The sequence below is a fragment of the Oncorhynchus kisutch genome, linkage group LG7 (assembly GCF_002021735.2).
Source record: "Oncorhynchus kisutch isolate 150728-3 linkage group LG7, Okis_V2, whole genome shotgun sequence".
In the NCBI taxonomy this organism is placed as follows: Eukaryota; Metazoa; Chordata; class Actinopteri; order Salmoniformes; family Salmonidae; genus Oncorhynchus; species Oncorhynchus kisutch.
In genome coordinates this window covers 41,178,587-41,203,586 of record NC_034180.2, presented here as the reverse complement: position 1 = coordinate 41,203,586, position 25,000 = coordinate 41,178,587, and the positions used below count along the sequence as shown (strand labels likewise).

Genomic DNA, 25,000 nt, shown 5'->3' with positions numbered 1-25,000 from the left:
AGAGTGGTGTTATTGGGGTAGAGTGGTGTTATTGGGGTAGAGTGGTGTTATTGGGGTAGAGTGGTGTTATTGGGGTATAGTGGTGTTATTGGGGTATAGTGGTGTTATTGGGGTAGAGTGGTGTTATTGGGGTAGAGTGGTGTTATTGGGGTAGAGTGGTCTTATTGGGGTGAAGTGGTGTTATTGGGGTGGAGTGATGTTATTGGGGTAGAGTGGTGTTATTGGGGTGGAGTGATGTTATTGGGGTAGACTGGTGTTATTGGGGTGGAGTGATGTTATTGGGATAGAGTGGTGTTATTGGGGTGGAGTGACGTTATTGGGGTAGAGTGGTGTTATTGGGGTGAAGTGTTGTTATTGGGGTGGAGTAGTGTTATTGGGGTAGAGTGGTGTTATTGGGGTAGAGTGGTGTTATTGGGGTAGAGTGGTGTTATTGTGGTATAGTGGTGTTATTGGGGTAGAGTGGTGTTATTGGGATAGAGTGGTGTTATTGGGGTGGAGTGATGTTATTGGGGTGAAGTGTTGTTATTGGGGTGGAGTGGTGTTATTGGGGTGGAGTGTTGTTATTGGGGTAGAGTGGTGTTATTGGGGTAGAGTGTTGTTATTGGGGTGGAGTGTTGTTATTGGGGTGGAGTGTTGTTATTGGGGTGGAGTGGTGTTATTGGGGTGGAGTGGTGTTATTGGGGTAGAGTGGCGTTATTGGGGTAGAGTGGTGTTATTCCAGTGTGTTCTAGCCTGCACTCGGAGAGCAGTAAAGCATCAATAAAATAAAAAGTACCTGTATCTTAAAATAAATTTCAATTGAAGAACTTAACAGCCCTTCAAATTGCAGAATTTAATACAGACCAGTAAAGCCTAAATAACACTCTGGGTCCTCTGTGCTGCTGGACGAGAAGGAGAGGGTGGCTGGGGAGTCGAGGGATCAAGGGGTGGGGTGACACAGTTGTGGAGTGTGTGTGTGTGTGTGTGTGTGTGTGTGTGTGTGTGTGTGTGTGTGTGTGTGTGTGTGTGTGTGTGTGTGTGTGTGTGTGTGTGTGTGTGTGTGTGTGTGTGTGTGTTGACGTGCGCGAGCGTGTGTGTGTGTGTGTGTGTGCGCATCCATTTTTGTATGGGTGTCTGAGGGGGAGTGTTCAAATTCAAGGTGACTTGGTGGTCTCATGTGGTAAAATTATTTACAATTGAGGCCTCCACTGAGTCTCGGCAGGTTTAATGGGGACCACAGACAGACAGACACACAGACAGACAGTCGGGCGGACGGACGGACAGACAGACGGATGGACAGACAGGCAGACAGACAGACAGACAGACAGACAGACAGACAGACAGACAGACGGGCTGGGTCTCTTTGCTTATTCCCGGCGTCTCCTGGACCTTTGTGGGAATTGAATCAGGGAGAGTGCTGAGTGGAGCAAGCATAAAAAGCTGTTAACCTAAAGGTCAGCGCTGTGCATTGTTTATTTATCAGGGCTAGGAGGGAGACTAGTAGGGAGATTAGTAAGGAGGCTAGTAGGGAGACTAGTAAGGAGGCTAGTAGGGAGATTAGTAAGGAGACTAGTAAGGAGGCTAGTAGGGAGACTAGTAAGGAGGCTAGTAGGAAGACTAGGAGGGAGACTAGTAAGGAGACTTGTAAGGAGGCTAGTAGGGAGACTAGAAAGGAGGCTAGGAGGGAGGCTAGGAGGGAGATTAGTAAGGAGGCTAGGAGGGAGGCTAGGAGGGAGGCAAGGAGGGAGGCCAGTAGAGAGGCTAGGAGGGAGGCTAGTAGGGAGGCTAGTAGGGAGATTATGAGGGAGATTAGTAAGGAGACTAGTAGGGAGAATAGGAGGGAGGCTAGTAAGGAGGCTAGTAGTGAGGCTAGTAGGGAGGCAAGGAGGGAGGCAAGGAGGGAGGCTAGGAGGGAGATCAGTAAGGAGGCTAGTAAAGGAGGCTAGTAGGGAGATTAGTAAGGAGACTAGTAAGGAGGCTAGTAGGGAGACTAGTAAGGAGGCTAGTAGGAAGACTAGGAGGGAGACTAGTAAGGAGACTTGTAAGGAGGCTAGTAGGGAGACTAGAAAGGAGGCTAGGAGGGAGGCTAGGAGGGAGATTAGTAAGGAGGCTAGGAGGGAGGCTAGGAGGGAGGCAAGGAGGGAGGCCAGTAGAGAGGCTAGGAGGGAGGCTAGTAGGGAGATTATGAGGGAGATTAGTAAGGAGACTAGTAGGGAGAATAGGAGGGAGGCTAGTAAGGAGGCTAGTAGTGAGGCTAGTAGGGAGGCAAGGAGGGAGGCTAGGAGGGAGATCAGTAAGGAGGCTAGTAAAGGAGGCTAGTAGGGAGACTATTAAGGAGACTGGTAAGGAGGCTAGTAGGGAGACTAGTAGCGAGGCTAGTAGGGAGACTAATAGGGGGGCTAGGAGGGAGATTAGTAAGGAGGCTAGTAGGACGATTCATAAGGAGACCAGTAAGGAGACCAGTAGGGAGACTAGTAGGGAGACTAGTAGGGAGGCTAGTAGGGAGGCTAGTAGGGAGACTAGTAAGGAGACTTGTAAGGAGGCTAGTAGGGAGACTAGTAGGGAGGCTAGGAGGGAGATTAGTAAGGAGGCTAGTAGGGAGGCTAGTAGGGAGAGTAGTAAGGAGACTAGTAAGGAGGCTAGTAGGGAGACTAGTAAGGAGTCTAGTAGGGAGACTAGTAAGGAGGCTAGTAGGGAGACAAGTAAGGAGGCTAGTAGGGAGACTAGTAAGGAGACTAGTAGGAAGACTAGTAGGGAGGCTAGTAGGAAGACTAGTAGGGAGGCTAGGAGGGAGACCAGTAGGGAGACTAGTAAGGAGGCTAGGAGGGAGGCTAGGAGGGAGATTAGTAAGGAGGCTAGGAGGGAGGCAAGGAGGGAGGCAAGTAGTGAGGCTAGGAGGGAGGCAAGTAGTGAGGCTAGGAGGGAGGCTAGTAGGGAGGCTAGGAAAGAGGCTACTAAGGAGGTTAGGAAAGAGACTAGTAAAGAGGCTAGTAGGGAGACTAGTAAGGAGGCTAGTAGTAAGGCTAGTAAGGAGGCTAGGAATGAGTCTAGTAAGGAGGCTAGGAGGGAGACTAGTAGGGAGGCTAGGAAAGAGCTAAGTATGGAGACTAGTAGGGAGCCTAGGAAGGAGACTAGGAGGGAGACTAGTAGGGAGACTACTAAGGAGGCTAGTAGGGAGACTAGTAAGGAGGCTAGTAGGGAGACTAGTAAGGAAGCTAGGAAAGAGACTAGTAAGGGGGCTAGGAGGGGGATTAGTAAGGAGGCTATTAGGGAGACTAGTAAGGAGGCTAGTAGGGAGACTAGTCGTGAGGCTAGTAGGGAGACTAGTATGTAGTCTAGTAGCGAGACTAGTAGGGAGGCTAGTATGGAGTCTAGTTGGGAGACTAGTAGGGAGACTAGTAGGGAGACTAGTAAGGAGTCTAGTAGGTAGACTAGGAGGGAGTCTAGGAGGGAAGCTTGGAAGGAAGTTAGTAGGGAGCCCTGCACCACACAGCCCTGACACACTGATGCACTGCCTGGGAAAAATCTACACTGGAACGCAGCTAGGCACTGAAAAACACTTGAATCACACACGTTCAGTTACACACATTCAGTTACACATGTTTAGTTACACACATTCAGTAACACACGTTCAGTTACACACGTTCAGTTACACACATTCAGTTATACACGTTCAGTTACACATGTTTAGTTACACACATTCAGTAACACACATTCAGTAACACACATTCAGTAACACACATTCAGTAACACACGTTCAGTTACACACGTTCAGTTACACACATTCAGTTATACACATTCAGTAACACATTCAGTAACACACATTCAGTTACACACGTTCAGTTACACACATTCAGTTACACACGTTTAGTAACACACGTTCAGTTACACACATTCAGTAACACACGTTCAGTAACACACGTTCAGTTACACACGTTCAGTAACACACATTCAGTAACACACATTCAGTTATACACGTTCAGTTACACACGTTCAGTTATACACGTTCAGTTACACACGTTCAGTTATACACGTTCAGTTACACACGTTCAGTTACACACGTTCAGTTACACACGTTCAGTAACACACATTCAGTAACACACATTCAGTTATACACGTTCAGTTACACACGTTCAGTTATACACGTTCAGTTACACACGTTCAGTTATACACGTTCAGTTACACACGTTCAGTTATACACGTTCAGTTACACACATTCAGTTATACACGTTCAGTTACACACGTTCAGTTATACACGTTCAGTTACACACGTTCAGTTATACACGTTCAGTTACACACGTTCAGTTATACACGTTCAGTTATACACGTTCAGTTACACACGTTCAGTTACACACGTTCAGTAACACACACTCAGTAACACACATTCAGTTACACACGTTCAGTTACACACGTTCAGTAACACACATTCAGTTACACACGTTCAGTTACACACGTTCAGTAACACACATTCAGTTACACACGTTCAGTTACACACGTTCAGTAACACACATTCAGTTACACACGTTCAGTTACACACGTTCAGTAACACACATTCAGTTACACACGTTCAGTTACACACATTCAGTAACACACGTTCAGTAACACACATTCAGTAACACACATTCAGTTATACACGTTCAGTTACACACGTTCAGTTATACACGTTCAGTTACACACGTTCAGTTACACACATGCACAAACAAGGGCTGGAATGACAAATAAGTTACAAGATGGGTCAGGAAAGGGTGTTTGTCAGAGTTAGGTGTTGGGCATCTCCCCGTAGAAAGATGGGTGAGAGCGGTGTCATCTAGGGTGAGAAGAGGGTGTGGGGTGGGTTATAGTAGGGGAGGGGGAGAAAGGGAGGGAGGGAGGAGAGGGTGAGGTAAGGTTTAGGGAAAGGGAAATGGGGATACCTAGTCAGTTGTAGAACTGAATGTATTCAACTGAAGTGTGTCTTTTGCATTTAACACAACCCCTCTGAATCAGAGAGATGCGGAGGGCTGCCTTAATCGACATCCATGTCTTTGGCACCCGGGGAACAGTTAGTACTGGGTGAGGGTGAGCTACGGTGATGGCGAGGCTACCTCCCCCTATCTCCCCCTCTGGTCCCGGTGCCATCTGGGGGAGCCTTTAGCAGTTAACGTTAGCGCTTAGCAACGCAGCACGCTCTGAGCACGCTCAATCACCTTGATCCGCCTGCCCTTGCCGAAGCGCCATTACCTTGCTACTGTGTGTGTGTGTGTGGGACCATTACCCCAGTACAGTCGGATGTAAATGGGGGAGGAAAACATTACCTTCAGAGCATGGGACGGAAATATCAATCAAATCAGGTAGGGTGGAGGGAGAGAGAAAGAGAGAATGGAAGAAAGGAGAAAAGGTACTTTTTTTATTTAACTAGGCAAGCCAGTTAAGAAGAAATTCTATTTACAATGACGGCCTAGAAACAGTGGGTTAACTGCCTTGTTCAGGAGCAGTACAACAGATTTTTACCTTGTCAGCTCGGGGATTCAATCTAGCAACCTTTCAGTTACTGGCCCAACTCTCTAACCACTAGGCTACCTGCTGGTTACTGGCCCAACTCTCTAACCACTAGGCTACCTGCTGGTTACTGGCCCAAACGCTCTAACCACTAGGCTACCTGCTGGTTACTGGCCCAACGCTCTAACCACTAGGCTACCTGCTGGTTACTGGCCCAACTCTCTAACCACTAGGCTACCTGCTGGTTACTGGCCCAACTCTCTAACCACTAGGCTACCTGCTGATTACTGGCCCAACTCTCTAACGACTAGGCTACCTGCTGGTTACTGGCCCAACTCTCTAACCACTAGGCTACCTGCTGGTTACTGGCCCAACGCTCTAACCACTAGGCTACCTGCTGGTTACTGGCCCAACGCTCTAACCACTAGGCTACCTGCTGGTTACTGGCCCAACTCTCTAACCACTACGCTACCTGCTGGTTACTGGCCCAAATCTCTAACTACTAGGCTACCTGCTGGTTACTGGCCCAACTCTCTAACCACTAGGCTACCTGCTGGTTACTGGCCCAACTCTCTAACCACTAGGCTACCTGCTTCCGGTAAAGAGGGAGGACACAAGGAAGACACAGACAGATAGACAAAAATCCACTATTTCCATGGTTGACATATTCCTTCTTTTTAAATGTGAAAGCAGGAGGAGAGGAGAGGGAATGAAGAAGGGTAAAGACTAGGGTTGCAAAATTCACAGAATTTTCAATAAATCCATTAGTTTACCCGAAATCCCTGTTGGAGGATTCCCACAATCAGGAGGGAATAAGCCGGAAGTCTGGAATCCTCCAACCAGGATTTCTTGAAAACCAGGATATTTATTGAATGTTTCATGAATTTTGCAACTCTAAAAGGCTCCTTAGACCAAACTAGGGGTCGCCTGATTTGAAAATGCGAGATATATTGTTTATTTAGTTTTGTAAGTAACCTCTGGTAGCTGCTAGATGTGGTTGTAATAAACAGCCGTTTCTTCTTTCTTCATACAAATGTGTCTCTTTCTTTTGAACGGTTTAAGCTACAAAAGACACAAAATATTATATACAAAATTATGCAAAATGCCAAGCTTCGGTTAGAGTGGTGTAAAGCTCACTGCCATTGGACTCTGGAGCAGTGGAAACACGTTTTCTGGAGTGATAAATCAAACCTCACTATCTGGTAGTCCGACGGAAGAATCTGAGTTTGACGGATGCCAGGAGAACGCTACCTGCACGAATGCATAGTGCCAACTGTAAAGTTTGGTGGTGGAGGAATAATGTTCTGGGGCTGTTTTTCATTTTTTGGGTTAGGCCAGTAAAGGGAAATCTTAACGCTACAGTTTACAATGACGTTCTAGATGATTCTGTGCTTCCAACAAAAGTTTGGGGAAGGCCATTTCTTGTTTCTGCATAACAATCAAATCAAATGTATTTTTATAGCCCTTCGTACATCAGCTGATATCTCAAAGTGCTGTACAGAAACCCAGCCTAAAACCCCAAACAGCAAGCAATGCAGGTGTTGAAGCACGTTGGCAAGGAAAAATTCCCTAGAAAGGCCCAAACCTAGGAAGAAACCTAGAGAGGAACCAGGCTATGGGGGGTGGCCAGTCCTCTTCTGGCTGTGTCGGGTGGAGATTATAACAGAACATGGCCAAGATGTTCAAATGTTCATAGATGACCAGCATGGTCGAATAATTTTTAATTTTTTAATTTTATTTTACCTTTATTTAACCAGGTAGGCAAGTTGAGAACAAGTTCTCATTTACAATTGCGACCTGGCCAAGATAAAGCAAAGCAGTTCGACAGATAAAACGACACAGAGTTACACATGGAGTAAAAACAAACATACAGTCAATAATGCAGTATAAACAAGTCTATATACAATGTGAGCAAATGAGGTGAGAAGGGAGGTAAAGGCAAAAAAGGCCATGATGGCAAAGTAAATACAATATAGCAAGTAAAATACTGGAATGGTAGTTTTGCAATGGAAGAATGTGCAAAGTAGAAATAAAAATAATGGGGTGCAAAGGAGCAAAATAAATAAATAAATAAAAATTAAATACAGTTGGGAAAGAGGTAGTTGTTTGGGTTAAATTATAGGTGGTCTATGTACAGGTGCAGTAATCTGTGAGCTGCTCTGACAGTTGGTGCTTAAAGCTAGTGAGGGAGATAAGTGTTTCCAGTTTCAGAGATTTTTGTAGTTCGTTCCAGTCATTGGCAGCAGAGAACTGGAAGGAGAGGCGGCCAAAGAAAGAATTGGTTTTGGGGGTGACTAGAGAGATATACCTGCTGGAGCGTGTGCTACAGGTGGGAGATGCTATGGTGACCAGCGAGCTGAGATAAGGGGGGACTTTACCTAGCAGGGTCTTGTAGATGACATGGAGCCAGTGGGTTTGGCGACGAGTATGAAGCGAGGGCCAGCCAACGAGAGCGTACAGGTCGCAATGGTGGGTAGTATATGGGGCTTTGGTGATAAAACGGATTGCACTGTGATAGACTGCATCCAATTTGTTGAGTAGGGTATTGGAGGCTATTTTGTAAATGACATCGCCAAAGTCGAGGATTGGTAGGATGGTCAGTTTTACAAGGGTATGTTTGGCAGCATGAGTGAAGGATGCTTTGTTGCGAAATAGGAAGCCAATTCTAGATTTAACTTTGGATTGGAGATGTTTGATATGGGTCTGGAAGGAGAGTTTACAGTCTAACCAGACACCTAAGTATTTGTAGTTGTCCACGTATTCTAAGTCAGAGCCGTCCAGAGTAGTGATGTTGGACAGGCGGGTAGGTGCAGGTAGCGATCGGTTGAAGAGCATGCATTTAGTTTTACTTGTATTTAAGAGCAATTGGAGGCCACGGAAGGAGAGTTGTATGGCATTGAAGCTTGCCTGGAGGGTTGTTAACACAGTGTCCAAAGAAGGGCCGGAAGTATACAGAATGGTGTCGTCTGCGTAGAGATGGATCAGGGACTCACCAGCTGCAAGAGCGACCTCATTGATGTATACAGAGAAGAGAGTCGGTCCAAGAATTGAACCCTGTGGCACCCCCATAGAGACTGCCAGAGGTCCGGACAGCAGACCCTCCGATTTGACACACTGAACTCTATCAGAGAAGTAGTTGGTGAACCAGGCGAGGCAATCATTTGAGAAACCAAGGCTGTCGAGTCTGCCGATGAGGATATGGTGATTGACAGAGTCGAAAGCCTTGGCCAGATCAATGAATACGGCTGCACAGTAATGTTTCTTATCGATGGCGGTTAAGATATCGTTTAGGACCTTGAGCGTGGCTGAGGTGCACCCATGACCAGCTCTGAAACCAGATTGCATAGCAGAGAAGGTATGGTGAGATTCGAAATGGTCGGTAATCTGTTTGTTGACTTGGCTTTCGAAGACCTTAGAAAGGCACGGTAGGATAGATATAGGTCTGTAGCAGTTTGGGTCAAGAGTGTCCCCCCCTTTGAAGAGGGGGATGACTGCAGCTGCTTTCCAATCTTTGGGAATCTCAGACGACACGAAAGAGAGGTTGAACAGGCTAGTAATAGGGGTGGCAACAATTTCGGCAGATAATTTTAGAAAGAAAGGGTCCAGATTGTCTAGCCCGGCTGATTTGTAGGGGTCCAGATTTTGCAGCTCTTTCAGAACATCAGCTGAATGGATTTGGGAGAAGGAGAAATGGGGAAGGCTTGGGCGAGTTGCTGTTGGGGGTGCAGTGCTATTGTCCGGGGTAGGAGTAGCCAGGTGGAAAGCATGGCCAGCCGTAGAAAAATGCTTATTGAAATTCTCAATTATGGTGGATTTATCAGTGGTGACAGTGTTTCCTATCTTCAGTGCAGTGGGCAGCTGGGAGGAGGTGTTCTTATTCCCCATGGACTTTACAGTGTCCCAGAACTTTTTTGAGTTAGTGTTGCAGGAAGCAAATTTCTGCTTGAAAAAGCTAGCCTTGGCTTTTCTAACTGCCTGTGTATAATGGTTTCTAGCTTCCCTGAACAGCTGCATATCACGGGGGCTGTTCGATGCTAATGCAGAACGCCATAGGATGTTTTTGTGTTGGTTAAGGGCAGTCAGGTCTGGGGAGAACCAAGGGCTATATCTGTTCCTGGTTCTAAATTTCTTGAATGGGGCATGTTTATTTAAGATGGTTAGGAAGGCATTTAAAAAAAATATCCAGGCATCCTCTACTGATGGGATGAGATCAATATCCTTCCAGGATACCCCGGCCAGGTCGATTAGAAAGGCCTGCTCGCAGAAGTGTTTCAGGGAGCGTTTTACAGTGATGAGTGGAGGTCGTTTGACCGCTGACCCATTACGGATGCAGGCAATGAGGCAGTGATCGCTGAGATCTTGGTTGAAGACAGCAGAGGTGTATTTAGAGGGGAAGTTGGTTAGGATGATATCTATGAGGGTGCCCGTGTTTAAGGCTTTGGGGAGGTACCTGGTGGGTTCATTGATAATTTGTGTGAGATTGAGGGCATCAAGTTTAGATTGTAGGATGGCTGGGGTGTTAAGCATGTTCCAGTTTAGGTCGCCTAGCAGCACGAACTCTGAAGATAGATGGGGGGCAATCAGTTCACATATGGTGTCCAGAGCACAGCTGGGGGCAGAGGGTGGTCTATAGCAGGCGGCAACGGTGAGAGACTTGTTTTTAGAGAGGTGGATTTTTAAAAGTAGAAGTTCAAATTGTTTGGGTACAGACCTGGATAGTAGGACAGAACTCTGCAGGCTATCTTTGCAGTAGATTGCAACACCGCCCCCTTTGGCAGTTCTATCTTGTCTGAAAATGTTGTAGTTTGGAATTAAAATGTCTGAATTTTTGGTGGTCTTCCTAAGCCAGGATTCAGACACAGCTAGAACATCCGGGTTGGCAGAGTGTGCTAAAGCAGTGAATAGAACAAACTTAGGGAGGAGGCTTCTAATGTTAACATGCATGAAACCAAGGCTATTACGGTTACAGAAGTCGTCAAAAGAGAGCGCCTGGGGAATAGGAGTGGAGCTAGGCACTGCAGGGCCTGGATTCACCTCTACATCGCCAGAGGAACATAGGAGGAGTAGAATAAGGGTACGGCTAAAAGCTATGAGAATTGGTCGTCTAGAACATCTGGAACATAGAGTAAAAGGAGGTTTCTGGGGGCGATAGCATCAAGGTATAATGTACAGACAAATGTATGGTAGGATGTGAATACAGTGGAGGTAAACCTAGGTATTGAGTGATGAAGAGAGAGATATTGTCTCTAGAAACATCGTTGAAACCAGGAGATGTCATTGCATGTGTGGGTGGTGGAACTAATAGGTTGGATAAGGTATAGTGAGCAGGACTAGAGGCTCTACAGTGAAATAAGCCAATAAACACTAACCAGAACAGCAATGGACAAGACATATTGACATTAAGGAGAGGCATGCTTAGTCGAGTGATCAAAAGGGTCCGGTGAGTGGAGAGGTTGGTTGGTGATTTAGACAGCTAGCCAGGGCATCGGTAGCAAGCTAGCATAGGATGGAGGTCTGTTGTTAGCCACCTCTTGCGTTCCGTCAGTAGATTAGTGGGGTTCTGTGTGGTAGAGGGGATTAATCCAAATCACACAACAACAACAAAAATAAAAACAATAGATATAGTTATAGAGGCCCAAGAAGAAAACATAATAATAATAATAAAAATAAAAAAAATTGTCCGATTGTCTATTCAGATAGCAGCCGGTAAGACAGCTATAATAGGTCTGGGTGTAACGGTTTTCTTCCGTTGAAGGAGAGGAGGACCAAAATGCAGCGTGGTTAGTGTTCAACATGTTTAATATAGACGATAAACAAGAATACTACAAAATACAAAACAACAAATGTGAAATCCGAAACAGTCCTATCTGGTGCATACACACAAAGACAGAAGACAACCACCCACAAAATATCCAAAGAACATGGCTGCCTAAATATGGTTCCCAATCAGAGACAACGATAAACACCTGCCTCTAATTGAGAACCAATCTAGGCAACCATAGACTTACATAATTACCTAGACTAGAAAACACCCCATAAACATACAAAACCCCTAGACCAAACACAGACAAAACACATAAATCTCCCATGTCACACCCTGACCTAACCAAAATAATACAGAAAACAAAGATAACTAAGGCCAGGGCGTGACACGGACAGGTAGCACGTCCGGTGAACAGGTCAGGATTCCATAGCCGCAGGCAGAACAGTTGAAACTGGAGCAGCAGCACGGCCAGGTGGACTGGGGACAGCAAGGAGTCATCATGCCAGGTAGTCCTGAGGCATGGTCCTAGGTCCTCTGAGAGAGGGAAATAAAGAAAGAAAGAAATAGAGAATTAGAGAGAGCATACTTAAATTCACACAGGACACCGGATAAGACAGGAGAAGTACTCCAGATATAACAAACTGACCCTATTCCCCGACACATAAACTACTGCAGCATAAATACTGGAGGCTGAGACAGGAGGGGTCAGGAGACACTGTGTCCCCACCCGATGATACCCCCGGACAGGGCCAAACAGGAAGATGATAACCCCACCCACTTTGTCAATGCACAGCCCTCACACCACGAGAGGGATATCTTCAACCACCAACTTACCATCCTGAGACAAGGCCGAGTATAGCCCACAAAGATCTCCGACACGGCACTACCCAAGGGGAGGCGCCAACCCAAACAGGAAGATCACATCAGTGACTCAACCCACTCAACTCACACACCCCTCCTAGGGACGGCATGAAAGAGCACCAATAAGCCAGTGACTCAGCCCCTGTAATAGGGTTAGAGGCAGAGAATCCCAGTGGAAAGAGGGGAACCGGCCAGGCAGAGACAGCAAGGGCGGTTCGTTGCTCCAGAGCCATTCCGTTCACCTTCACACTCCTGGGCCAGACTACACTCAATCATATGACCCACTGAAGAGATGAGTCTTCAGTAAATACTTAAAAGTTGAGACTGAGTCTGCGTCTCTCACATGGGTAGGCAGACCATTCCATAAAAATGGAGCTCTATAGACGAAAGCCCTGCCTCCAGCTTTTTGCTTAGACATTGTAGGGACAATTAGGAGGCTTGCGTCTTGTGACCGTAGCGTACGTGTAGGTATGTACGGCAGGACCAAATCAGAGAGATAGGGAGGAGCAAGCCCATATAATGGTTTGTAGGTTAGCAGTAAAACCTTGAAATCAACCCTTGCCTTGACAGGATGCCAGTGTAGGGAGGCTAGCACTGGAGTTTTTTGATTTTTTGATTCTAGTCAGGATTCTAGCAGCCGTATTTAGCACTAACTGAAGTTTATTTAGTGCCTTATCCGGGTAGCCGGAAAGTAGAGCATGGCAGTAGTCTAACCTAGAAGTAACAAAAGCAGGGATGAATTTTTCTCTATCATCTCTGTTTTGTCCGAGTTTAAAATTAGAAAGTTTGCAGCCATCCACTTCCTTATGTCTGAAACACAAGCTTCTAGCGAGGGCAATTTTGGGGCTTCACTATGTGTCATTGAAATGTACAGCTGTGTGTCATCCGCATAGCAGTGAAAGTTAACATTATGTTTTCGAATGACATCCCAAGAGGTAAAATATATAGTGAAAACAATAGCGGTCCTAAAACGGAACCTTGAGGAACACTGACATTTACAGTTGATTTGTCAGAGGACAAACCATTCACATAAACAAACTGATATCTTTCCGACAGATAAGATCTAAACCAGGCCAGAACTTGTCTGTGTAGACCAATTTGGGTTTCCAATCTCTCCAAAAGAATGTGGTGATCGATGGTATCAAAAGCAGCACTAAGGTCTCGGAGCACGAGGACAGATACAGAGCCTCGGTCTGATGCCATTAAAAGGTCATTTACCACCTTCACAAGTGCAGTCTCAGTGCTATGATGGGGTCTAAAACCAGATGGAAGCATTTCGTATACATTGTTTGTCTTCAGGAAGGCAGTGAGTTGCTAAAATTTATGAGAGGAATGGAAGATTCGATATAGGCCGATAGTTTTTCATATTATCTGGGTCAAGGTTTGGTTTTTTCAAGAGAGGCTTTATTACTGCCACTTTTAGTGAGTTTGGTACACATCTGGTGGATAGAGAGCAGTATATTATGTTCAACAGAGGAGGGCCAAGCACAGTAAGCAGCTCTTTCAGTAGTTTAGTTGGAATAGGGTCCAGTATGCAGCTTGAAGGTTTAGAGGCCCTGATTATTTTCAGAATTGTGTCAAGAGATATAGTACTAAAACACTTGAGTGTCTCTCTTGATCCTAGGTCCTGGCAGAGTTGTGCAGACTCAGGACAACTGAGCTTTGAAGGAATACACAGATTTAAAGAGGAGTCCGTAATTTGCTTTCTAATAATCATGATCTTGTCCTCAAAGAAGTTCATGAATTTATTACTGCTGAAGTGAAAGCCATCCTCACTTGGGGAATGCTGCTTTTTAGTTAGCTTTGCGACAGTATCAAAAATACATTTTGGATTGTTCTTATTTTCCTCAATTAAGTTGGAAAAATAGGATGATCAAGCAGCATTGAGGGCTCTTCGATACTGCACGATACTGTCTTTCCAAGCTAGTTGGAAGACTTCCAGTTTGGTGTGGCGCCATTTCCGTTACAATTTTCTGTAAGCTTGCTTCAGAGCTCGGGTATTTTCTGTATACCAGGGAGCTAGTTTCTTATGGAAATATTTTTATTTTTTTAGGGGTGCAACTTCATCTAGGGTATTGTGCTGCAAGGTTAAATTATTGAGTTCCTCAGTTAGGTGGTTAACTGATTTTTGTCCTCTGGCGTCCTTGGGTAGGCAGAGGGAGTCTGGAAGGGCATCAAGGAATCTTTGTGTTGTCTGTGAATTTATAGCACAACTTTTGATGCTCTTTGGTTGGGGACTGAGCAGATTTTTTGTTGCAATTGCAAACGTAATAAAATGGTGGTCCGATAGTCCAGGATTATGAGGAAAAGATCCACAACATTTAGCTTTTTAAAATGATCGCTGCTGGACAACATGTGCAAAGTAGACTGCAGCTCTACTGCTGTGTCACGCTTCTGAAAACTAAGGCCTTTAGAGCCTTGTTATCGCCCCTTGTTTCATCAGCTCACCCTGTAATAAAGACAGTATGTGTACATATGTGTGTGTGCATATTGTACATCGATGTGAATGTGGGTGTGTGTCTGCATTCCTGTGTGTAATTATGAAAATAACCGGAGCTGTCGTACACTAGATGTGTGTGAAGGATTCCTTGGTGTGTGTGTGCGCGTGCGTGCGTGCGTGCGTGCGTGAAGGAATCCGTATCATGAGCGCTTGGCAGTGGGAAGTGTGGACGTAGCCATTCAGTGCAAATGGCCAGTCACATACTTGAGTGATTACAATATTTCCTCAGATTCAGTGCCATCTCTCCCCAGCTCATAGTTGATATCACTGCCTATAACCTCCATTGAATAAATCCATAAATATAATTTGCTGTGTGGCCGAGCCCGAACGTTTTGCTGGCCCCTCACACTCGCTAAATGAGCTGATTTGCACATCGCTGTGTGTGCCCTCGATTCTAACCCCAGGAATAGGGCCCTCCAAATCACTGTTTGTCCTTGTGATGTCACTCTTGACGTTCCGTTGTCAAATGATAATTCCGCCACACTCCCTCTTCTCATCTCCTCGCTTCTCACCACACACACACACACACACACACACACACACACACACACACACACACACACACACACACACACACAGTGCACAAGGCTTTTCTTCCTTCCACATTGATGAAATAATAATCCCTCTTTTTCCTTTGTTCTTTTCCACTAAAAGGCTATAGTCACTGTAACAAGAAATTATGTTTACTGAACAAAAATTTAAATGCAACATGTAATGATTTTACTGCGCTAAAGTTTATATGAGGAACTCAGTCAATTATAATGTATTCATTAGGCCCTAATCTATGGATTTCACATGACTGGGAATACAGGTATGCATCTTTTGGTCACAGATACCTTAAAAGAAATGGGCCTCACAAAGGGCCTCACAATAGGACTCACAATGGGACTCACAATGGGCTTCACAATGGGCCTCACAATGGGCTTCACAATGGTCTCACAATGGGCCTCACAATGGGCTTCACAATGGGACTCCCAATGGGCTTCACAATGGTCTCACAATGGGCCTCACAATGGGCTTCACAATGGGACTCCCAATGGGCTTCACAATGGGACTCCCAATGGGCTTCACAATGGGTCTCAGGATCTTGTCATGGTATTTCTGTTCATTCAAATTGCCATCAATAAAATGTAATTTTGTTCGTTGTCCGTAGCTTTTACCTGCCCATACCATAACCCCACCGCCACCATGGGGCACTCTGTTCACAACGTTGACATCAGCAAACCACTCGTCCACATGATGCCGTACAGTACGTGTTGTGAGGCCGGTTGGACGTACTGTAAAATTCTCTAAAATGATGTTGGAGGTGATTTATGGTAGAGAAATTATCATTAAATTATCCGTCAACAGCTCTGGTGGACATTCCGGCAGTCATCATGCCAATTGCACACTCCCACAAAACTTGAGACATCTGTGGCATTGTGTTGTGAGACAAAACTGCACACTTTAGAGTGACCTTATATTGTCCCCAGCACCTGTGTAATGATCATGCTGTTTAATCAGCTTCTTGATATGCCACACCTGTGAGGTGGATGGATTATCTTGGCAAAGGAGAAATGCTCACTAACAGGGATGTAAACAAATCGGTGCACAGAATTTGAGAGAATTAAGCTTTTTGTGTGTATGGAACATTTCTGGGATCATGGTACTAACACTTTACATGTTGTGTTTATATTTTTGTTCAGTGTAGTTTTGTAACACCTGTCCCAGACCTTAGTAGACAAACTGGGTTTGATGTGTAGGGTGTTGAGGAAAAATCAAACCAATCAGGTTGGCAATCATGAGAGCGAGAGTAGGGAGTTTGGGAACCATTCTAAACCTGTGTTTATTGTTGTCTGTTGTCTCTCTCTCTCTCTCTCTCTCTCTCTCTCTCTCTCTCTCTCTCTCTCTCTCTCTCTCCCTTCCCTCTCTCCTGCCCCCACTCCTTCCCTCTAGGTCCAGGTCCCGTGGACCCCCCTGTGGTGTCAGCCCTCCAGTCGCATAGTGTGTCAGTATCCTGGGCCCCCCCAGCCCAGCCCAATGGGGGGATCACCCACTACACTCTCCACCTCACCTCCACACTGTCCCTGTCACACAGCACTGCTACAGTACCAGGCAACACTACCAGTTACAGCCTATATAACCTCCTGCCCTACCAACTCTACAGCCTGCAGGTGGGTGGGAGGATGGTTTGGTGTGATGGATGGATGGATGGATGGTTTGGTGTGATGGATGGATGGCTGGATGGATGGTTTGGTGTGAAGGATGGATGGCTGGCTGGCTGGCTGGATGGTTTGGTGTGATTGATGATTCAACACATTAAGTCTATGCCTGTCTAACTGTATTGTCCTCTGTCGTGCTGTTAGGTGGAGGCCTGTACCCCGGCAGGGTGTACTCTCTCTGGGGAGTCCCAGTCCTTCCATACCCCCGCTGCCCCACCGGAGGGAGTCCCGGTCCCCCACCTCTACTCTGACACCCCCACCTCAGTACTACTGTCCTGGGGAGCCCCGGAGAGGAGCAACGGAGAACTGGAGGGGTGAGACATCATAACAAGAGATGATGGCTTTAATAACACTCTATTCCCCACGGTGTGCTCTATTTTGGACAGCATCATGTGGCCCTCGCAAATGTGACCATAGTGAAACATAATAAAACAGAGTGAAACATAATAAAACAGAGTGAAACATAATTAAACATAGTGAAACATAGTGAAACATAATTAAACATAGTGAAACATAGTAAACCATAGTGAAACATAGTAAACCATAGTGAAACATAGTAAACCATAGTAAACCATAGTGAAACATAGTGAAACATAGTGAAACATAATAAAACATAATAAAACAGAGTGAAACATAATAAAACAGAGTGAAACATAGTAACTATAGCACTATATAGGGAATATTTAAATGAACTACAACCGAAAATGTTATGAATTTCAGTTTCCATCTGTGTTCTCTTCCTGTATAGATTTGCATATTGCATTTCTTATAATAATCCTAATTCCTATCCATGTGTTTGTAGATGGGTGGTGGAGAGGAGTGTGAGAGGCACCCAGCAGGTATCCACAGTGGTCAGACTTCCCCCGTCCCCTCCTCCCCTCTCCTATCTGGACCACTCCTCAGCCCTCAGCCCCTGGACCTCCTACCAGTACCGCCTAGTGGCCAGCACACAGGCTGGATCTAACACTAGTGCCTGGGCTAACATCACCACCAGACCCTCTCGTCCTGCCGGTCTAGTCCCACCACGGGTAGATGTGCTGGGACCGGACTCACTGCAGGTTGGTGGTTGTGTGGAGGTGTGGGTGTTGTGACTTTAGTTTGGGTTTTGGTGCTGTTACTTAGCCAATAACAGACCATGTCTCAGCTAACCAGCCAATAAGATGTATCTACCTCAAGTTGTGGTAGACATTCTTTGAAACACTACAGTATATAGGCCAATGTCATATTGGTATTCATGCTTATATTGTGTGTATTCATTTTTAACAGTTCCCTCCCTGAGCTCTCTCGCTGTCATATAATGCACACACACACACTCTCAAAACACACACACACTTACAAAATGGTGTTTCAGACACTAAACTCAAGGTCCCCTTCCGGAAGTAGGCAGGATCATGACCCTGTCTGTAGTGAATTCCTTCCTGTCGGCCATATTAACAAGACTTAGACTAACTAAGTATGAATGAAGACATCTAAATTAGCACATCACGTCCCGCCCACACACACACACATGCACACATACATTCATATGCACACGCCCCTGCACTAATGCTAACTGTATGAAAATGCTAATTCCTGTCATCATTTGAGACACAACCCTGTCGTCACGATGCTTTAGGGGTCAGAGGTCATTTATTTCTTAGTGTTTCTTCCTGGTTCAGCCCAATTACACGGTTCCTGTTTATGTTCACTGAGACCCAGGTATAACTCTCGCTCTCGCTCTGTATTAAATTGCAATTTGTTGTCAGGAAGCATGGAATGAATACATATCAGATACCAGCACAACTGCGCTCTCCATCTACTGATCTCTCTTTCTTTCTTTCCTTTCTTTCTCTTTCTTGTTCCGGTCTGCCTCTCTCTTTAAAATCATACTGGAATCTGAGAATCCAACTGTTTTCCATTCATGATTACTATATAAATCTCAGACTAAGCTTGCCTTTACCTCAATCCTACTCCCTCTGGTACTTTACTAAGGACAATACAGCTTCTTCTCAGAACATGAGTAATTCCATCCAGGGTGCTATCAGTATTTTAAGGTGGTATAAATCCTAGCAGTGTACCTGCTGGTTGAATAGAGGGGTCTCCAGAGAGAGAGAGAGGCCTAGCTAGCAGGGCCTTGCTGCCTGACAAACACCATTCAGGGGGAATTCATGTCACCAAACAGGCTTTGCAGCTTAGCGGTCCTCTTTGTACCAATACACCCACAGACTCCACACACACACACACACGCACAGGGGGTCCACACACACACACAAACACACATGCACGCACACACATGCACACACACGCACCCACACACACACACACACACACACACACACACACACACACACACACACACACACACACACACACACACACACACACACACACACACACACACACACTCTGTCTCTTCCTCTAGTCTTGAGAAAGTGCCAGAAACACAGACTGAAGTGCTGGTGACTTCAAACAAAGACGCCATTTACATAAACTAGTTTGAATAATTCATTTCCTCCAACCCTGACTTCTATTTGTTGTTGTTTTTTCAGACTATTGTTATTTCATTCATTTGTTAACAGCTGCGTTTACATGGCTAACGAGGTGAGAAGAGTTACACATGTAAGACGCTAAGACTGGTTCTGCTATTTGCATATTTAGCTGTTTATTCAGCAGTTTATTTATTTACCAACAGACTGGTTCAATGGTCTCAGTGTGTTTTGTCTGGTTGTCTTAGCAATCACTGGGGCTTCCTGCAGTCTAGTGTTTGGTGTGTTTATTCACAGCTAGTGGTGATTTGTTACTTCTTTTTCAGCTCAGCTTTGGTTTTTTATTTTTTTATTCCTGTGTTTTTCTAGTTATTTAGAAATTGAAGGAAAGGGAAGTGAAGGCCATCACACACACACACGCCAAACGCACACATGCACATACACACACCCACGCCAAGCACACACACACACACACACACACACACACACAGCCCTGAGCCCTTACTTATAGGTAGTGTGTGTGTATATGTGTGTGTGTGTGTGTTACAGGTCACACCTTTACCTAATTTTCTCACCTAATTACCAAAAATCAGAGCAGTTGAATTCCTCTTCCTAATCACACACTATGTCTCTACATGCTCCGCTTTGAACTGCACAGCAATTCCACACATTTTTTGCCTTTTTAATTCCCTGAAATCATCACTTCCTGGAACTCATCTATCTAAAAGCGATCTAAAGCATATAACATTCTGAACTGCCAATCACAGGCCTCCCTCGGCCGCTTGCACCTCTGCACTGCACTCTGGGAGAGATGATGTCAGTTTTATTGCATAGCCTTCAGTGTTTCCCTGGTAAGAATTGAGAATATCCACATGACTTTGTGCGTGTCTGTGTTTATATGTGTGTGTGTCTGTGTGTGTTTCTGTGTGCCTCCTTCCCTCTCTCCCCAGGTCATGTGGTCCCCTCCTGTCATTGCTAACGGAGTGATCGACCGCTATGAGATCCGCCTTCCCGACCCGCGCGTATCCCACGACGACCTGTCCAACCTCACCGTCACGGTAACCGACCTGGTGCCCTACACTAACTACCTGGTCACCGTCCTGGCCTGCTCCTCCGGGGGTGGCCTTATTGGGGGTTGCACAGAGAGCCTTCCCACTGCCGTGACTACACTACCCACAATCCCTCAGGATCTGGCACCACTGGCAGTGGTGGCCGTCAGTGAGTCCTTCCTGGCCGTATCTTGGCAACCTCCCGACAGGCCCAACGGACCTAACCTCAGGTAAATGTTGTATTATTACCAGGCCACTTAGTTCAGGGAAACCCAGGGTTCCAGTTGTGAGGTAGAGATACACCACACAAATTAAATGAAGAAAGGTAAACCTGTGTGTAAATGTGTGTCAGGTTGTAAAGTAGATGATAGTTAGTTAGAGTTCAAGCAGCTGCTGTAGCTGAGCCCCAGTATGCTAAGATCAGACATAGCACTAGCATCCAACATCTACATAGCTTAGCATCCAACTTCTACGTAGCAATAGCATCCAACATCTACATAGCTTAGCATCCAACATCTACAAAGCTTAGCATCCAACTTCTACGTAGCACTAGCATCCAGCATCTACTAAGCACTAGTACCCAACATCTACACAGCACTAGCATCCAATATCTACGTAGCACTAGCATCCAACATCTACGTAGCACTAGCATCCAACATCTACGTAGCACTAGCATCCAACATCTACGTAGCACTAGCATCCAACATCTACGTAGCACTGGCATACAACATCTACGTAGCACTAGCATCCAACATCTACGTAGCACTAGCATCCAACATCTACGTAGCACTAGCATCCAACATCTACGTAGCACTGGCATACAACATCTACGTAGCACTAGCATCCAATATCTACGTAGCACTAGCATCCAATATCTACGTAGCACTAGCATCCAACATCTACATAGCACTAGCATCCAGCATCTACTAAGCACTAGCATCCAGCATCTACGTAGCACTAGCATCCAACATCTACGTAGCACTAGTATTCAACATCTACATAGCACTAGCATCCAACATCTACGTAGCACTAGCATCCAACATCTACATAGCACTAGCATCCAATATCTACGTAGCACTAGCATCCAACATCTACGTAGCACTAGCATCCAGCATCTACGTAGCACTAGCATCCAGCATCTACGTAGCACTTGCATCCAACATCCATATCAGTATTACTCTCAATAGTCTCACACAGTCTTCACTGAACCAGACAGAGACTTGCGTGAACGTGAGTGTTAATTATCTAGCTCGTTATCTGTGTGTGTGAGTATTTACCACTTTAGGTCCTACTCTGTTCTCGTCACGATTAGGAGCTAAATAACTGTTTTCATGGTGGACCATTACAATTCATGAGTACTTTCCCCTCTACAGCTCAGATCAGTGTGTTTGTTTAAGTTGGTTTATGAAAGCTGGAATAAGGCTTGCCCTTCTGATTGCAGCCCACATTAACATCACTGTAAGAGTGAATATCACTAACACCACAGGAATTAGAGAATAGAGAGGGAGAGAGAGAGACTGCAGAAGAAAGAAAGAGTGATAGAGGGATAGAGTTACAGAGAAAGAGACAGAGAGGGGTGGAAAGAGAGAGACAGAGAGATAATAGAGGGAAATAGACTGTGTTTGTGTGTGTATGTGTGTGTGATTATCCGTGTGTTTGGTGTGGTCCTCAGATACGAGCTGCTCAGACGTAAAAGCCGTCAGCCGCTGGCCGCGCAGCCCCCGGCAGATCTCCATCGCTGGTTCAATGTTTACGCCGGAGACAAATTGTTTCACCAAGATAAAGGCCTTAGCAGGTGAGATTACCAAAATTAGCTTTAGAGCAAACCGCCGCCACTGTGTACAGAGCTGTTTCGCGCTCCGATGCCATCTTTTAATGCCGCTCAAAGATACATTAAGCAAATATTCAAAGAATTAAATTATTTTGTGCTAATCTCTGGCTGGCACTCGGCAGCAGCTGATTTTGTCCCTGTGCTTGCTAAAAGGCTTCTCTCTCCACTACTGACGTTTACTCTAGCTTCAAGTTAGACACTTTTAGATGCATAAGCAGTTGAAGCAGTTTTCTGGACTTTCGCTGCTGTGCTGGCCTAGATTGTTCATAGTGGAAATATAATCGATTGCCGTTGAGGTTCGTGTTTGCCCATGTTGCTAGTAATTGTTTTGTATTATCCTAGATATTGCACCATTTTTGAAACAGGATGTGTTTTGGTACAGTATGTGTGTGTGTCTTTTTATGTGCCTGAATGCAAGTGTGTGTTGTCTAACCTTTGCCTGGTCCATTTTGACGCTGTAGGTTCACATGGTACCAGTACCAGTTACTGGTCTATAATGACGTGGGCTACTCTACAGGACAGCTGGCTACGGGTGTTACCCTGGCAGGAGTACCCCTCCACCCGCCCTCTCTGTCTGTCCAGACCATCGACCATACATCCATACACATCAGCTGGACAGAACCCTGTAAGAAGCTATATTTTAGTGCCATATACAGTGAGGGAAATAAGTATTTGATCCCCTGCTGATTTTGTAAGTTTGCCCACTGCCAAAAAATTATCAATCTATCATTTTCATGGTAGGTTTATTTGAACAGTGAGAGACAGAATAACAACAAAAAGATCCAGAAAAACACATGTCAAAAAATGTTCTACATTGATTTGCATTTTAATGAGGGAAATAAGTATTTGACCCCCTCTGTAAATTGAGTGACTTAGTACTTGGTGGCAAAACCCTTGGCAATCACAGAGGTCAGACGTTTCTTGTAGTTGGCCACCAGGTTGATAGATGATAGACTGATCATTTCTTTGTCAGCGGGCAAACATACAAATTCAGCAGGGGATCAAATACTTTTTTCCCTCATTGTATAATACTGTCATGACAGTCTGAACTGTTATTCACATAAACAGGACCTTATTCAGTAGGATAGGATGAGACTACTATGCTGTTCTAGGAACCTTTTCCATATTGTCATGTTACATTTTATATTTTAGTAATTTAGCAGATGCTCTTACCCAGAGCGATTTACAGGAGCAATTAGGATTAAGTGCCTTACTCAATTGCACATCTACATATTTATCACCTAGTCGGCTTAGGGATTCGTACAAGCAACCTTACGGTTACTGGTCCAACGCTCTTAAATGCTAGGCTACCAGATGCCAAATGTTGATTATGACAATGAGTTCTCCGTCAACTGTCTCTCTCCACCCCTCAGCTCTACAGGATCTCCAGGGTGAGGTGGAACTCTACACCCTCAGGGTCGAATCCTCTCACCTCAGACAAACTCTGACCTTCCCACCCGGGGTCGATTCCACTGTGATAGTTGACCTGCAGCCCAACACGCGCTACAGGGTTTCCCTGCAGGTGTCCAATGGGGCTTACAACACTTCTAATACCGAGGTCAACTGTACTACTGAAGATGGAGGTGAGAAGGGTGTGTGTGCGTGCTGTCGATGGGTGGTGTTGTGAAATGTGTTGGAGTGTATTTTCGAAATAGCAGGTCCCAGATCAATAGAAGGTCCCAGTGATTCTAATACCACACCAACCCTATTAGCTCTGACCCCCCCACCCCCCCCCACACACACACACTCACACAGACACACGCACACACACACTCACCTAGAGCAGGGTTCCCCAAACTCACCTAGAGCAGGGTTCCCCAAACTCACCTAGAGCAGTGTTCCCCAAACTCACCTAGAGCAGGGTTCCCCAAACTCACCTAGAGCAGGGTTCCCCAAACTCACCTAGCGCAGGGTTCCCCAAACTCACCTAGCGCAGGGTGGGGTGGTAGGAGGCAGGGTGCTGGTCAGTGCTAATAGGGTTGGTGTGGTATTAGCATCAAACCTCCAGCCCCTAACCTGCAGAAATGGAGTCAACACCGGAGCTATGGAAACCGAGACCAAAACCAGGCCCCTGGAATCCTACATCCAGACCAATACCAAGACTAGAACCCTTAGGAACCACATCTAGACCAAGACTCCACCCCTTAGGAACCACATCTAGACCAAGACTAGAACTCTTGAGAACCACATCTAGACAAAGACTCCACCCCTTAGGGACCACATCTAGTTCAAGACTAGAAACCTCAAGAACCACATCCATGCCAACAACATATCCTTTAGTTACCACATCCAGAACCAGACCAGAACTTTCAAAAACCCCTTCTATGCCAAGACTCAACCCAGACGGAACCATATCTACACCAAGACCCAGTTTATCGCCAACTACATCTACACCAAGACCCAAACCCTCTAGAACCACAACAACACACCAGGACCTAACCCCTCTAGAACCACAACAACACCACCATGACTTAACCCCTCTAGAACCATAACAACATCACCATGACTTAACCCCTCTAGAACCACAACACCACCACCACGACTTCACCCCTCTAGAACCATAACAACACCACCATGACTTAACCCCTCTAGAACTACAACAACAACACCATGACTTAACCCCTCTGGAACCACCACAACAACACTACCACCATGACTTAACCCCTCTAGACCCACAACAACACCACTACGACTTAACACCCCACCTCTAGAACCACCACAACAACACCACCACCATGACTTAACCCCTCTAGACCACACATCACCACCACCACAACTTAACCCCCCTAGAACCACACCCAGACCAAGACCTAACCCCTCTAGAACCACAGCAACACCACCACCATGACTTAAACCCTCTAGAACTACACCC

The 25,000-nt window shown here is 45.6% G+C and overlaps 1 protein-coding gene across 1 annotated transcript in view; it reads left to right on the top strand.

Annotated features, from left to right (window-relative positions):
* The window catches only part of LOC109894627 (usherin-like), a 378,093-nt gene that overhangs the window by 239,640 nt on the left and 113,453 nt on the right, over positions 1 to 25,000 (top strand). The window contains 7 exon segments of the mRNA XM_031828079.1: positions 16,518 to 16,735; positions 16,928 to 17,097; positions 17,586 to 17,841; positions 20,199 to 20,527; positions 21,970 to 22,092; positions 22,590 to 22,753; positions 23,502 to 23,711. Coding sequence (XP_031683939.1) covers positions 16,518 to 16,735; positions 16,928 to 17,097; positions 17,586 to 17,841; positions 20,199 to 20,527; positions 21,970 to 22,092; positions 22,590 to 22,753; positions 23,502 to 23,711 — 1,470 coding nt within the window.